The sequence below is a fragment of the Medicago truncatula genome, chromosome 4 (assembly GCF_003473485.1).
Source record: "Medicago truncatula cultivar Jemalong A17 chromosome 4, MtrunA17r5.0-ANR, whole genome shotgun sequence".
Taxonomy (NCBI): domain Eukaryota; kingdom Viridiplantae; phylum Streptophyta; class Magnoliopsida; order Fabales; family Fabaceae; genus Medicago; species Medicago truncatula.
The window spans coordinates 46,934,434-46,948,314 of NC_053045.1; the positions used below are offsets into that span (position 1 = coordinate 46,934,434).

Here is a 13,881-nt window from a genome sequence, read left to right on the forward strand (position 1 = left end):
TTCAAAAATGTTATTGATTGAGTGTGATTCAAAATATGACTCAACACCCATTAATAATGATGGTGAATGAAAAGAAAAGAAAACCGTAAATGAAAAGAAAACAGCAAGAACACGAAATTAGTTTTAATGAAAATTAGAAAGGGGAAAACGAAATTGTTGTGAGGAAGATGAAATTTGTGATTATGTGTTTATGAAAGTGAGAAAATTCCAGCAAAGAGGAACAAATCTAAACCTCCCACATCCATGTTGAAATGCTAGAAATGGTGAATAAGATATTCATATATTCATGTTTTGCAAAATGTTGATTCAAGCTGTTGGAATTGAATTTTGAGAGGTTGCTGGTGGTGGTACTAGTGTTGATGCATGAAGGAAGATACAAAGGAGAGAGAAATTGGTGAAAGAGTGTTAAAAGAATATAGTGTTGAGAGAGTATGATAATGTTGTGATTTTCATTTGATCTAATGGTCCAAAAACTTTTCCATGGTGGAAAAACTTTATACCTTCCCATGTAAAATGCCACCATGATTTTGATATCTAGAGGATATATCTCCTTCGGTGTCTGAATTTCGTTACCTAGCTTGTGATCTTGTAAGGCTCCTAGCTAACTTTTGGGTGTTCTTTTTACGTTGGTGTTCGGTTTGTAATTCTTTGTAAACTACTTTTGAATCCTCATCTTGCACTCTTTGTGTAGGTTATGATTTCAATTTGCTTTTAATATATTTCATTTTACCTTCTTAAAAATAAACACTTTATTTTATAAGAGCATTCACAATAGAGACCCTTAAATAAAAGGTCTTAAGCGGGTCCCACTTGTACAGATCACTTTTTTATTATTTTATAATAACGGTACCTAATAGGTACTCGGTCACTCCAATAGAGATCTTCTAATAAAAAGTCTAAATGAGTCCCACCAGTAACTCTTAATTATTTAAATTCCACCATTAACATATTATTTGAATAAAAAAATGTATGGGGACCACTTAAAGATGAGGGTCTTAAGTTAGACTCCATGTCTTAGAAGACTCCCAAAAAAAATTTCCACAATAGGAGTACCTATTAAATATTAGATCTTAAATGATGAAGACCTCACCATTGTAGATGCTCTTAGATTATTATGATCATGATTAATAGATTATTACGACAATTTATGATGAAGCCGTAGAGTATTGAAAAATAGGGCTTGGCCATCTTAGTTATGTTATGTGGTAAATGGAGGTTTATGATCAACTTGATGGTTTATGTCAAAAAGAAAAAACTTTTTTTTAGTGATTTTCCAATTAAATGGCTAACTATGTACAATTTATTGATATCACGTTTTATGCCTATAGTTGTCATTTATTTTTGGCACAATTGCACTTTTGGACCTCTATCTTTCCAAAAGTTGCGGTTATGGCTCCCTAACTAATTTAAATACAAAACAATCCCCTATATTTTAATTGTTTGGCAGTTTTGGACCCCCCCAGTCCATTAGTGAGGTGCCACGTGGCCCCCTAAATAATACACGTGGCACCTCACTAATGGACTGGGGGTCCAAAACTGTCAAAGAATCAAAACATAGGGGGCTGTTTTGGTATTTAAATTAGTTAGGGGGCCATAACCGCAACTTTTGAAAAGATAGGAGTTCAAAAGTGCAATTAAGCGATTATTTTTTGTGTGATGAGGTATTTGTTCTAAAAAGTTGCATTTGATATTCGAAAGTAGTTTTAGATATCTTATTTTTATTTTACCGCAAACATCTTATTTTTTATATCGAACCTTAATTTGTTAAAATACTCAGTAAAAAAAGTAAGTATAAGAATATGCCAACATATACCAATTTGTTAATTGTTGGCAACAAGCTATCAAATCGTTGAATTGATGAGATTGAGTCGGAAACAATGAATGTTGTGAAGATCATGCTCAAAATTCATCCCCAAATTATACCATACCATTCCCAAATACACTTTAATATTTGACGCTCATTCATATATATAGAAGTCACTCTCCAAGCTGTGTAATCTTTCACAAAGATCTTTTGAGAAGCGTTATTCTGATCATTGATCAACCACGTAAATAAGTGTGGTACGCGAGGGGAGTTCATATTAAAATCCTTGACTATCACGTGCTTCTGTTTTTTATTGAATATCACGTGCTTTAATTTATAATCTACGCTAATATTATTATTATTTTTTATTTTAACACTTGAGTGGTTAAAAATCCATTGTTGAGGTGAAAAAGTGGAGAATATAAAGTTCTAATGTCGATGTTGATGTACACAATGCAATATCCTTGTAATTGAGTTAAACTCTCGATCATGTTTTCTCTGTTTTTTTTTTTTTTTTTTTTGATAAAAACAAAACGATATTTATTCATTCAAATTAATATAGTGCATCAGATACAAACATCGCTAAAAACTTAAGGGGTAAATCTGTGAACAAACTCACAACATTCAAGTTAACAGACAAATTTTCTACAAATAATATGATCAAATCTAAGTCACAGAAATACTCATGTTTTTGGATCTACAATGTTGACGCTCAAATCATTGATTTAATTTGTAATTAACTGATGTCAATATTTCAACATGAACTAAACGGACACCGCGACAAGATGCGAAAGCACAAACCGCACATAAAAAACAAATGGAAAAACTTGATATATATGAAACCACTTATTTAGATTGAAAGAAGAAGAGGGAAAAAAAAGATATAGATGAGTGATTTTAAGTCAAAAAGTGACTTAAAACCACCCCTCCGATGAATGAAAGAGAAAGAAAGTTTAGAGAAAAGTTGAAGTTTCTCTAAAAAAAAATAGAAAAAGGTAATGTTTACCGATGCCCCCAGGACATTAGTTAAAGAGTCAAATATAATAAGTATTAAGAACTATGCTCTCAATTCTACAAAAGCATTTTAAAACTTAATTTTTATTAGTTCCTTAACCAAACATGAAACAAAAAAACTAGGTCCGGCTGTTGAATGCATTCCCCCTTGTTCTTTAATCAAATCAATTCTTTTTGGAGTGGAAATAATTTTTTTTATTTTCCCAAGATACCTTATTGCTTACGTCATTAAATATCAACTAGTAGATTTGTTTCCCCCATATATAAAGGAAAGGGCTTCATGATTCTTGGAAGCCAGCCACACTTAGTTGTTCTCTCTTCTTTGCGTTTTCTTTCTTCTTCGCAAAGCAAACAACAAAATCTACATAGAAACCAAAACAACAATTCTCAGATGGATTGGGTACGAGGAAAAACAGTTGGAAGAGGAAGCTTTGCAACTGTTAATTTAGCTATACCTAAAGCCAATTCATATTCAACCCCGACAGCCGTCAAAACATCCGAGGTTTCAACCTCGTCTTCACTCAAAAACGAGAAACATGTTCTTCATCAACTTGGTTCTTGTCAAAGAATCATTCCTTGTTTCGGAGATGATTATACTTTTGAGAATGGCAAAGAGTATTACAATTTATTTCTCGAATACGCCTCGGCCGGAACACTCTCCGATCAGGTGAAACTCAATGGTGGCCGGATACCGGAGCAACACATTCGTCGTTACACGAGGTCAATCGTTGAGGGACTTGATCACATTCATCGCAATGGATTCGTTCATTGTGATATAAAGCTTCAAAATATTTTGGTATTCAATGATGGTGAAATCAAAATTGCTGATTTTGGTCTTGCCAAGAAAACAGGGGAAAAACAGAGTTTTGAATGCAGAGGAACCCCGCTTTTTATGTCGCCGGAATCAGTAAACAATGGCGAGCATGAATCTCCGGCGGATATTTGGGCACTTGGGTGTGCAGTGGTGGAGATGGTAACTGGAAAACCAGCTTGGAATTTGGAGAAAGATTCAAATATGTGGTCGTTGTTGCTTCAGATTGGTGCCGGAGAAGAATCGCCGTTGATACCCGAAGAATTATCGAAAGAAGGAAAAGATTTTGTTGAGAAGTGTTTTGTTAAAGATCGAAGAAAGAGATGGACGGCTGAGATGCTTTTGAATCATCCTTTTGTTGAAGAAGTGAAGAATGTTGATGAGTCGTCACCAAGAAATCACTTTGATTTCAATGATTGGGTTTCTAGTGTGAATGATTCTGCTCCGAATTCACCGGAATTGGAAGAGTTAAGTCCATGGGATGTTGATTCTAGTATTGATTCTGCGGTGGACCGGCTCGGGAAGCTTCTGACGGTTGAAAAGCCGGTGAGTTGGTCGGAATCAGATAGTTGGATTAGTGTTAGGTGAAATTGGAGTTTTGTTTTGACATTAATTAGAAGTAGAAGATGGATTAACGTGATTAATTTAGTTCTAGTTCGATTTTGATTATTCAAATTCGTTTATTCTAATCTTCAGAATGTAAATTGGGATAGGAAATTAGCGGATCCTTGATTTGGGATCTTATTAGTTGATGGAAGAGTTTTAACTGGCCATGCTTGTGGCCCTTTTGTACAGAGGCTGATTTTACAATACAATACTATACTTGACATTCTCTCTATTCTTATTGATTTGGCCAGATTTTTTAACTTTTATTTCTTGATGTTGAACTATGTTCTATGGTTAATTTCCTTGGAACCTAGAAGTGTTAGACTCACATCATTTATTAAAAAAAATCTTAGATCATATGACACTGTTAAAAATTGTCGGTCAAATTTTTCAACTGAGATTAGTTATTGGCAAAATCGATTTATAATTCTACCAATAATATATTTAAAGTACAATGTTTTATGGTTTGTACTTTATACTAAGAGATGAGAAGTTTTACGAGTCTAATGTGTGAACATGATCATTCAACACATGATTGCTTGATGGCACAAAAAAGAAAAAGTGAGGTTTATTAACTTTTCTGTAGGTTAATTTGGTGTCAAATATCCAAAGTGCTTTTTGCATTAACTCTTTGTTGACAAATATTTTGTCAATGGGTAAAAAGCTAGTAAAAATGAATCACTTGGTTTAGGTTGACATTCCTTCCTTTTTCCTTTTAATTATGGACATTCCATTGACAGCGTTGGTAACTATTTTCAAATTTCAAGTGTGAATGTGTAAAGTCATTGGGAGCATTTGGGCATTCACGGTGTTAGGTGCCAGCTAGAAAAAACTCTTTCAACAATTTTGGAACAAGGAATTTTTTGTTTTTATATGAAAAATAAAATAATAGAAAACCTAGTGAGGAATTGTACTTGAAATTTCGTGTGAAAAGAATCATGAACAATTCGTAATGGAGCACCATTTAAATATGTTCTAGGATCTTATGAAGATGGAAAGAAAAGAATCGACTATTACCAAACTCACTCACACAATCATTGTGGAATTTTGGCAACGTAAGAGTGAGATCAAAGTATTCTAGAGTTTATTCACTTGGGAAAGGCATAGGTATAAGATTACTATAACAAGATTTAAATTAAGAGGGGAAACCGCGTTTGGTATGAATTATACAAAGCATGAGAAAAGAAAAGATGGTGTAGGTGCAGAAATATCTTCATTCCAGTCTATTAGAAAAATATTTATACTGTCTTGTGAATTTAATTTAGTTGGTATGAGTATTGCATATTATATGTAGAGGTTGGATTTAGAATCCTTATCTTGATATAATGCTTTATTTTATTTGACATATATTTTGAAACAATCACTGGTCACATGACAACGGCATTTATACTTACAAACAATCACTTTAGTTTTTTTGTTTTTTATTTTATTTTTAATTATTACCAATGTCTGTATATATACCAATGTTACTGTTATGTTTGTGGTGTGTGTCGGTACATGCTTGATAGATTAAGACCCATAAAGTTTTAATAACCGGAATAAAAATCCCACGTTAGTAATGCACTAAAGCCAAAAGCAAACAAATCAGAAACGTTGATACTCACATTAGAGAGGGTCATACTCACATTTCACGAATCCATATCAAATTTTCATGAATTCAAATATATAACTGGGTCCTTTTTTCTCCTAAAACTTTGATATTTATATATGCATAAATGTGGTAACCCAGATTGTAGCATGTCCTTGTCCATGATCTACATGGCCCACTAATAATAGAGGAATGAATACGATGTAATGTAACAAAGTTGAAAGAAGCTTGAAAATGTACAAAATTGATTAGGAATCAGCCCCCTAAACTTGATGGTTGCATTGCACCAAAGGGAGCTTAACTTAAACCTTCACATCAATCTAGAGCCATCAAACGGTTGCCACCGTTGGCTAAGAAGCTTATATAGCGATTATTTCTTTGAATCTAACAACAATCCCTCCAAATTTTTATGTGGTACTATTTAAGGGAAAGTCATACTGACCCCAAAAGCGTCAAGGTCGGCCAGTGAGACGATGGGGGATAAGATTCATCGTCGAGAGGGAAATTGTCCAGATCACCAACTAACTTAAATGATCGCTTAGTGATAAAGTAAGTAGGTAGGAGTGCAGAGACATCCAAGAGGTTTACAGAAGATGCCTTTGGTTTACAAAAAAAATTAAAATATTGCAAACTATAATGTGTATATTTATTATTTCTTTTTTTGAAAGGGTATATAGTTATTTTTTTTAGAAGCTAAAATGGAATATATTTCTCCAAATATAGCCCCCTCTAACACAAGGTGTACCAGATGCGGACCAAAGTTCAACAATTTACATCAATAACAAACAAACGACAGAGAGCAAAAAGCAAAACAAGAAATATAAGAATTATCCAATGCCCATACACAAGAATGAGACTTAATCTTCTCCAAGAGTTGAGCAGTTGGACATTCCTTATTATTAAAAATCTTGTTATTTCATACTTTCTTTCTCACTCGCAAGAAAGCCAAATCAATTGCATAATGGAGCGGTGCGCTTTAAAACCACCTTGTATATTGGCAAATTGAACAAAGTGATCTGAGATATCGGCAGAATCAACCCCTGAAATTCCTAACCAATTGGGAACAAGATACCAAAGATACCCAAAACAGTGCGAATCTAAAAACAAATGGGAAGCTATTTCCGGAGCACCGCAACTACTCACCCAAAGCCGAGAATCATTATGTGTAATACCGCGTCGAATTAAATTATCTTTAATTGTAATCTATTATGGAAGAGTTGCCTCGCAAACACCAACACCTTCAAAGAAACATGTTTATGGAAAAAGAGATTCAGAACCGATGAAACTGGACCGAGACGTTGTTTAGTCAATTATTCAATAAATTTTTAAATTAAACTTTTTTTTTATCAAGAAATTAAACCTTTTTATCTATACCAATATATAAAGAAGAGTAGAAGTATAATTTTCTATTGGTTAAATTCCAGAGCATGGGCTGAGCATGTTATGTGGTGCTTGATTTGCAAGCAAGTTTGGTATCTGAATAACCATAACTTGTCATCCAATGACTTTTATCAACATGAAATTTGACTATACTCTTCTGTTTCGTGCAACTAGCTAGCGCCGCAAATCTAAATCTACTTCCAACTTCCAAGGCACCCATTAATTTATAATATTCCTTTAATTTTGTGCAGTTAAATTATTCTTGATTTGGCCAATGTAGTAAACCAAGCTGTACAAGCATGACAATGTTCCCTTTTAACAGCCAACAAAATAAACACACAGTCACCATATATTTTAACATGTTTTTTCTAATAGATTTATTTCATATATTCAAGATATTTTAATGGAGTGTTTTAACATTAGATAATAATTTCAAACTAACAATAAAAATCAACTTGATTGACTCTTATTTAGGAGAACATTATTGTAATCTTCTTTATTTTTATGGTCTCCCATGCCTTTCTTTTGAATGGAATGAGTGGGAAGATATTAGGTGCTAGCCTTACTAATATATCGTTCCTTCGATGCTTACAAGTTGCAATACTTGAATTTTCCTATGACTTCATTGCAGGGAAGTTGGATATGCTAAAGATATGTTAAGAGATTCTTCTTATCTTCATGTGGTTGCCTTGTAGAAATTAATGTGATCAAGTTTCCTTCTTCTCCCAAAACATAGTAATACCTTTATCTCTAAATAACGGATCTCATTAAATAAATTATACATTGATCACATTTCTTAGTGGGTTTTTAATCGATATCATTGATCGCATTTCTTTTTATCAACAATAGGAGATCGAATAACGTTTAAACACTAATATATACACAGGATATCGAAATGTATGTATTATTTTATAAACAAATATTTATGTGTATATCAATGGAGAAATGATATTTGTACAACTATTTTGTGACAACTTTTAGAACAATAACTATACTACTTTGTTTTTTTTTTTTTTTTTTGTCAACAACTATATATATATTTGGTTATCAGATAAGTTGGCACAAAAATAACAAACCTTTATTAATAAAGTATTTTCAAATAACATACTTTTATTTATAAAGGATTTTGTTGAGCTATTTATTGATGGTTGTGATCATACCTTGCACGCTTATGTTACTAACATCTTTCATATAGAGATGTTGTTAGAACAACAACTAGTAACAAACGATTATAGAAACGAAAATATTTTTGTTCACACAGCTCGGTCATTGGGGCATACCTCTATTCCTATAACAAGCTATAATTTCGTTTATTTCTGTGATGAATTAGGGTTTCACTGTTACAAACAATATATATAGTACTACCATTCAAATTACAATACCCATCAACGTATCATGTCTCTCTTTAGTGTCTGTATATTAGTGATAGGAGTTGTAACACCCCGTTACCCAAAAACAATTATATAACAAATATTCATCAGAGTAGTTCCACAACGGGCATGTTACACGTCATTTCAAAATTTCTTAAATAGAAAATAATACTATTTAATTAAAACAACTTGATAAAATATGAAAACATTGCAGCGGAATAGTTTTCAAATCCAACAACAGCCTACGGCATTAAAGGCCTTAGCTTAATTCAACAACATTATTCAAAAGACAATACGACTCCACATCAACAAGTTCCGAAATTCGATACATGGAAAAGAAACAACAATAATATAAATAACAGTTCCCATCCCACGTATCAGAGCCCTAGACACGACATTGAGCCACCACCAACTACTCAGGATCACCTGCAAGTTACCCATAGGAAGGGCAACATTTTCAAGCAGAAGGGGTGAGATTCACAACAAGAAATATAGATATTAAGATCTTCAATTGAATCTAACACCCTAATCAACAAACTTATCATCTTGTAAACATATATATATATATATAAATAAGTTACAAGCAACAACAACAACCACAATACACCATGATTCACAATGAACATATATAAATGTATATTCAACACCAACATCATCCATCAATTAATAACTGAAAATCAACAACCAAGACTCATGCAATTGACATGACCACTGCTAAGACACCATCTTAGACTTCTTAATGAAATGCAATATGCATGTGGTACCAAACAGGACCGAAGCCCTCACCGCTTTTGAATGGTTAAAGCATTCATCAGGACCGAAGCCCTCACCGCTGTTGAGCAACTAGTACTCCAGGACCGAAGCCCTCACCGCTGTTTTATGCATATGCAATGGACCTACTTGTGTATATCTACATACAACTGACCATGCCATGCAACTCCATGTGACTCCACTTAAACAACATGTATGATTCAATAATTAACATACATTTAAATCATCATCAGTATTCATCAATCCAGCAATCCAATCAACCAAAACAATGCATAATTAAATATAACTATGCCCAAAACAACAACATCAATCATCACCATTCATACAACAACAATCAACACTCAGGAAACTGTGCAGCTCGCCTCGCGAGCACATCTGCTCGCCATGGCGAGTTCACAAAAACACTAGCTCGCCATGGCGAGTTCAAGGCGAACTCGAGGCGAGTGAAAATCAGGTGCTCTCGGGAAAAATGCCATTTTCTCACTCAAATTCCAATTCTAAGTTCCCTATTCATCTTTTTAACCTAAAACTTCCACCATTCATCTTTATTATCATCTAGGTACCTTAAACCATCCCCAAAACATCTTATAACAACTTTTCAAAAATCAAGTTTTAATCTGGGCTACTCGCCATGGCGAGTGGGACTGCTCGCGAGGCGAGCTATGAAGTTGCTCACTCGTCATGGCGAGCACAGCTACTCGTGAGGCGAGCGATGAACTTCTGTACGGGCAGAAAACTGGTTTTTCCTAAAAATCCCATTTTCCTTCCAATCACTCCCCAAATCAGTTTACAGATGAGAATTGAATGTTTCTATGCAACCAAAACCGAATTCTAACATCAAAACAGCAGTATCTACCCCAAAAACCATAAATTCAATTAATACCCAATTCTTCAATTTCACTCGAAAACCTGTTAAAACCAAAATCAGACTTTAAAATCTACACTAATGAAGTAAACCTCACCCTTACCTTAATTCAGAAGAAAAATGCACAACGATCGGATTCCCTTGGCTCTACTTCCTCTTCTCTCCCTTGTCCTTGGTTTTTCTCTCCCAAAACTTGTTTCACGTAAAACTTCTTCTAACCTTTTCTTTTCCTAACTCCCAAAATATAACTCCTCCTTTATTTCATTAAACTCCCCTTAATTCTATTAATTCCTAATTAACTCCCCAACCTCCAAAATAATATTAATTCTCACATTATTCTAATTAATATTAAAATAAACTATATAATAAAATAATACACACCACATAATCAACCAATATTATTTAAAATCACATAAATTATATAAATATATCGTAACTCATTAAAAATAATTAAATAATCAAATAATTCAAGGAGGGCGTTACAGGAGTACTCAAGAGATGTTTGTGCATGTTCTTAGGACACAAAATATATGTCCCTATTTTATGGCTAAGAAGGAATCAAATTCGAGATGCTCTACTTAATGGGACCACCCCCGTCTGTCATTGAGTGTCTCGTAATAAAAGCTAGAGTATAACTAACATTAGATGAGAGTAGAGTCATACAAGTAGACAGTAAACTTCCAAGTTCATTCACATATAAATTGTTGTTTAGGACAACATTCGCAACTACCTGACAATCGATTTCAAAAGCAACTCAATTAAGGCCTTTGTCAAGAGCAATTTGAATGGCTTGTTGTAGAGCGGTAGCTACACATTCGGCTGTTTTTGCAACATATGGAAAAGTCATGGAGTGAGCTTGGAGAAGGCATCCAAGGTTATCATGGAAACAAATACCGACACCAAATTGAACTTCATCTTCAAAAAGAGCACAATCCACTTTGCATTTGATCCATTCCGTCAGCGATTTAGCCCAAGTTCGATCAACTATTTGCGCATCAACAAATTTTTGTTCCCATAAGCATGCATTACAAGCGCGCCAAATACTCCACAGAATAGCCACAAATCGTGAAAGGTCTTCCACATCAAGAGTTGCAAGAATGGTAAACATAATAGATGCAAAACTACCGCTTGATGTCATGTGTCGCTCTAGCTTTCCGCAAAGATTTACTACTTGAATATAAATAATATTTTTCAAAATATGTTTTGGATATTTGTTAAAAAAAATGGATATCTTATTTTTATTTTATTTTCAACAAAAAAAATCTAGTTTTTTTATTACAGTGAAAATCTAATATCTTTTTTTATTTTTTATTTTTATATTGAACCTTAAATTTGCTAAAATACCTCAGTTTTAGTATAACTGAATAGAAAGTATATTCCTTCACGTAAAAATAAAAGTATATTCCAGACAATGGTATAAAAGAATATTAAAAAAGATACCAATTTGTTAATTGTTGGCAACAACCTAGCAAATCGTTGTATTGATTAGATTGAGTTGGAAGCAGTGAATAGTGTGAAGATCATGCTCAAAATTTATCCCCAAAATAAACTGATGATAAATGCTTAACACATTTCACATATGTAAATACTTACTCGGTTTTATCTATAAAAAATATTTTTCTGAAAGAATTTATAGAAAAAATATTTAAATAAACAAAAGTTGATGTATCGTAATTTTTTTTGTTGATAAAAGACATATATTTTTTTAATTAAAAATATATTAACTTTTATTGACTCAAATATATTTAATAACTAGAATCCGAATAAATACATTCATTAGTTAGCGAGAACATTATACACATAAGTGCACGTGAAAGTTCAACAACTATCAAAACTATTTTTATTGCTAAGATACGCAACCCAAATCCAAGGGATGCATAAAATGACAAATCTCTTTTGAAAAGGTGCATCATAAAAACGATTTTATTACTCAAATAAGGACTCATACGAACCACCACCAATTTACACACACAATTTAAATTTACCATATTCATGTTTAAATATCACACGTTCATAATTCATATATAGAAGTCACTACTGTCCAAGCAGTGTAATCTTTTTCACAAAGATCTTTCAGATGATCAACCACCTTCAGTTCAGCCAAAATAGGAAAGTAAATCACTCCTTCCCTCTAAAATACCCTTGCCTATCACGTGTTTTAATTATTCATCCACGCCAATTTTATTTTTTGTATTTTTTATTTTAATAATTTCACTTTTTTTTTACGGAAACAATTCAACCTTATTTCTTACGTCACAAAATATCAACTAGTATTTTTTTTTTTTTTTTTCCATATATAAAGGAAGGAAAGGGTTTCTTGATTATTGGAAGCCATCCACAATTAGTTGAGTTTTCTTTCTTCTCCACAAAGCAAAAAAAACAAAAAACCAAAACCATAGAACAAAACAACAATTGCAAGATGGATTGGGTACGAGGAGAAACTGTTGGAAGAGGAAGCTTTGCAACTGTTAATTTAGTTATACCCAAAAGCAATTCAAATTCCACTCCGACAGCCGTCAAAACATCCGAGGTTTCAACCTCGTCTTCACTCAAAAACGAGAAATATGTTCTTCATCAACTTGGTTCTTGTCAAAGAATCATTCCTTGTTTTGGAGATGATTACACTTTTGAGAATGGCAAAGAGTATTACAATTTATTCCTCGAATACGCTTCTGCGGGTACTCTCTCCGATCAGGTGAAACTCAATGGTGGCCGGATACCGGAGCAACACATTCGTCGTTACACGAGGTCAATCGTTGAGGGACTTGATCACATTCATCGCAATGGATTTGTTCATTGTGATATAAAGCTTCAAAATATTTTGGTATTCAATGATGGTGAAATCAAAATTGCTGATTTTGGTCTTGCCAAGAAAACAGGGGAAAAACAGAGTTTTGAATGCAGAGGAACCCCGCTTTTTATGTCGCCGGAATCAGTAAACAATGGCGAGCATGAATCTCCCGCGGATATTTGGGCACTTGGGTGTGCAGTGGTGGAGATGGTAACTGGAAAACCAGCTTGGAATTTGGAGAAAGATTCAAATATGTGGTCGTTGTTGCTTCAGATTGGTGCCGGAGAAGAATCGCCGTTGATACCCGAAGAATTATCGAAAGAAGGAAAAGATTTTGTTGAGAAGTGTTTTGTGAAAGATCCAAGAAAAAGATGGACGGCTGAGATGCTTTTGAATCATCCTTTTGTTGAAGAAGTGATTAATGTTAATGAATCGTCGCCAAGAAATCACTTTGATTTCAATGATTGGGTTTCCGATGCTAGTGATTCAGTTCCAAGTTCACCGGAATCGGAAGACTCAAATCAATGGGATTTTGATTCTAAATTTTGTTCCGCGGTGGATCGGCTCCGGCAGCTTGTGACTGATCAAGGGCCGATGAGTTGGTCGAGATCAGATAGTTGGATTAGTGTTAGGTGAAATTGGAGTTTTGTTTTGACAGAGTAATTAGAAGTAGAAGATGGATCATTGTGATGATGGTTCGATTTTGATAATTCAAATTCGTTTATTCTAATCCTTAGAATGTAAATTTGGTAGGAAATTAGCATATCCTTGACTTGGGATCTTATTAGTTGATGGAAGAGTTTTAACTGGCCATGCTTGTGGCCCTTTTGTATAGAGGCTGATTTAACAAATACAATACTATGTTTTTTGCCTTCTCTTAA

The 13,881-nt window shown here is 33.7% G+C and overlaps 2 protein-coding genes across 2 annotated transcripts; both read left to right on the forward strand.

The window, feature by feature from the left end:
• The first annotated feature begins 3,113 nt into the window (after nt 1-3,113).
• On the forward strand, nt 3,114-4,465 carry LOC25480497 (mitogen-activated protein kinase kinase kinase 20). Its single transcript, XM_013587048.3, has one exon. The coding sequence runs from the start codon at nt 3,210-3,212 to the stop codon at nt 4,215-4,217; it is 1,008 nt and encodes a 335-aa protein (XP_013442502.1). The 5' UTR covers nt 3,114-3,209; the 3' UTR covers nt 4,218-4,465.
• Nucleotides 4,466-12,513: 8,048 nt separating this feature from the next.
• Nucleotides 12,514-13,881, forward strand: LOC25480496 (mitogen-activated protein kinase kinase kinase 20). The gene has a single exon (XM_013587047.3). It carries the CDS (start codon nt 12,629-12,631, stop codon nt 13,634-13,636), a length of 1,008 nt encoding a protein of 335 aa, XP_013442501.2. The 5' UTR covers nt 12,514-12,628; the 3' UTR covers nt 13,637-13,881.

Excerpts from the sequence above, each read along its gene's own strand:
- LOC25480496 (XM_013587047.3), top strand. The coding sequence starts at position 12,629 with ATGGATTGGGTACGAGGAGAAACTGTTGGAAGAGGAAGCTTTGCAACT.
- LOC25480497 (XM_013587048.3), top strand. The coding sequence starts at position 3,210 with ATGGATTGGGTACGAGGAAAAACAGTTGGAAGAGGAAGCTTTGCAACT.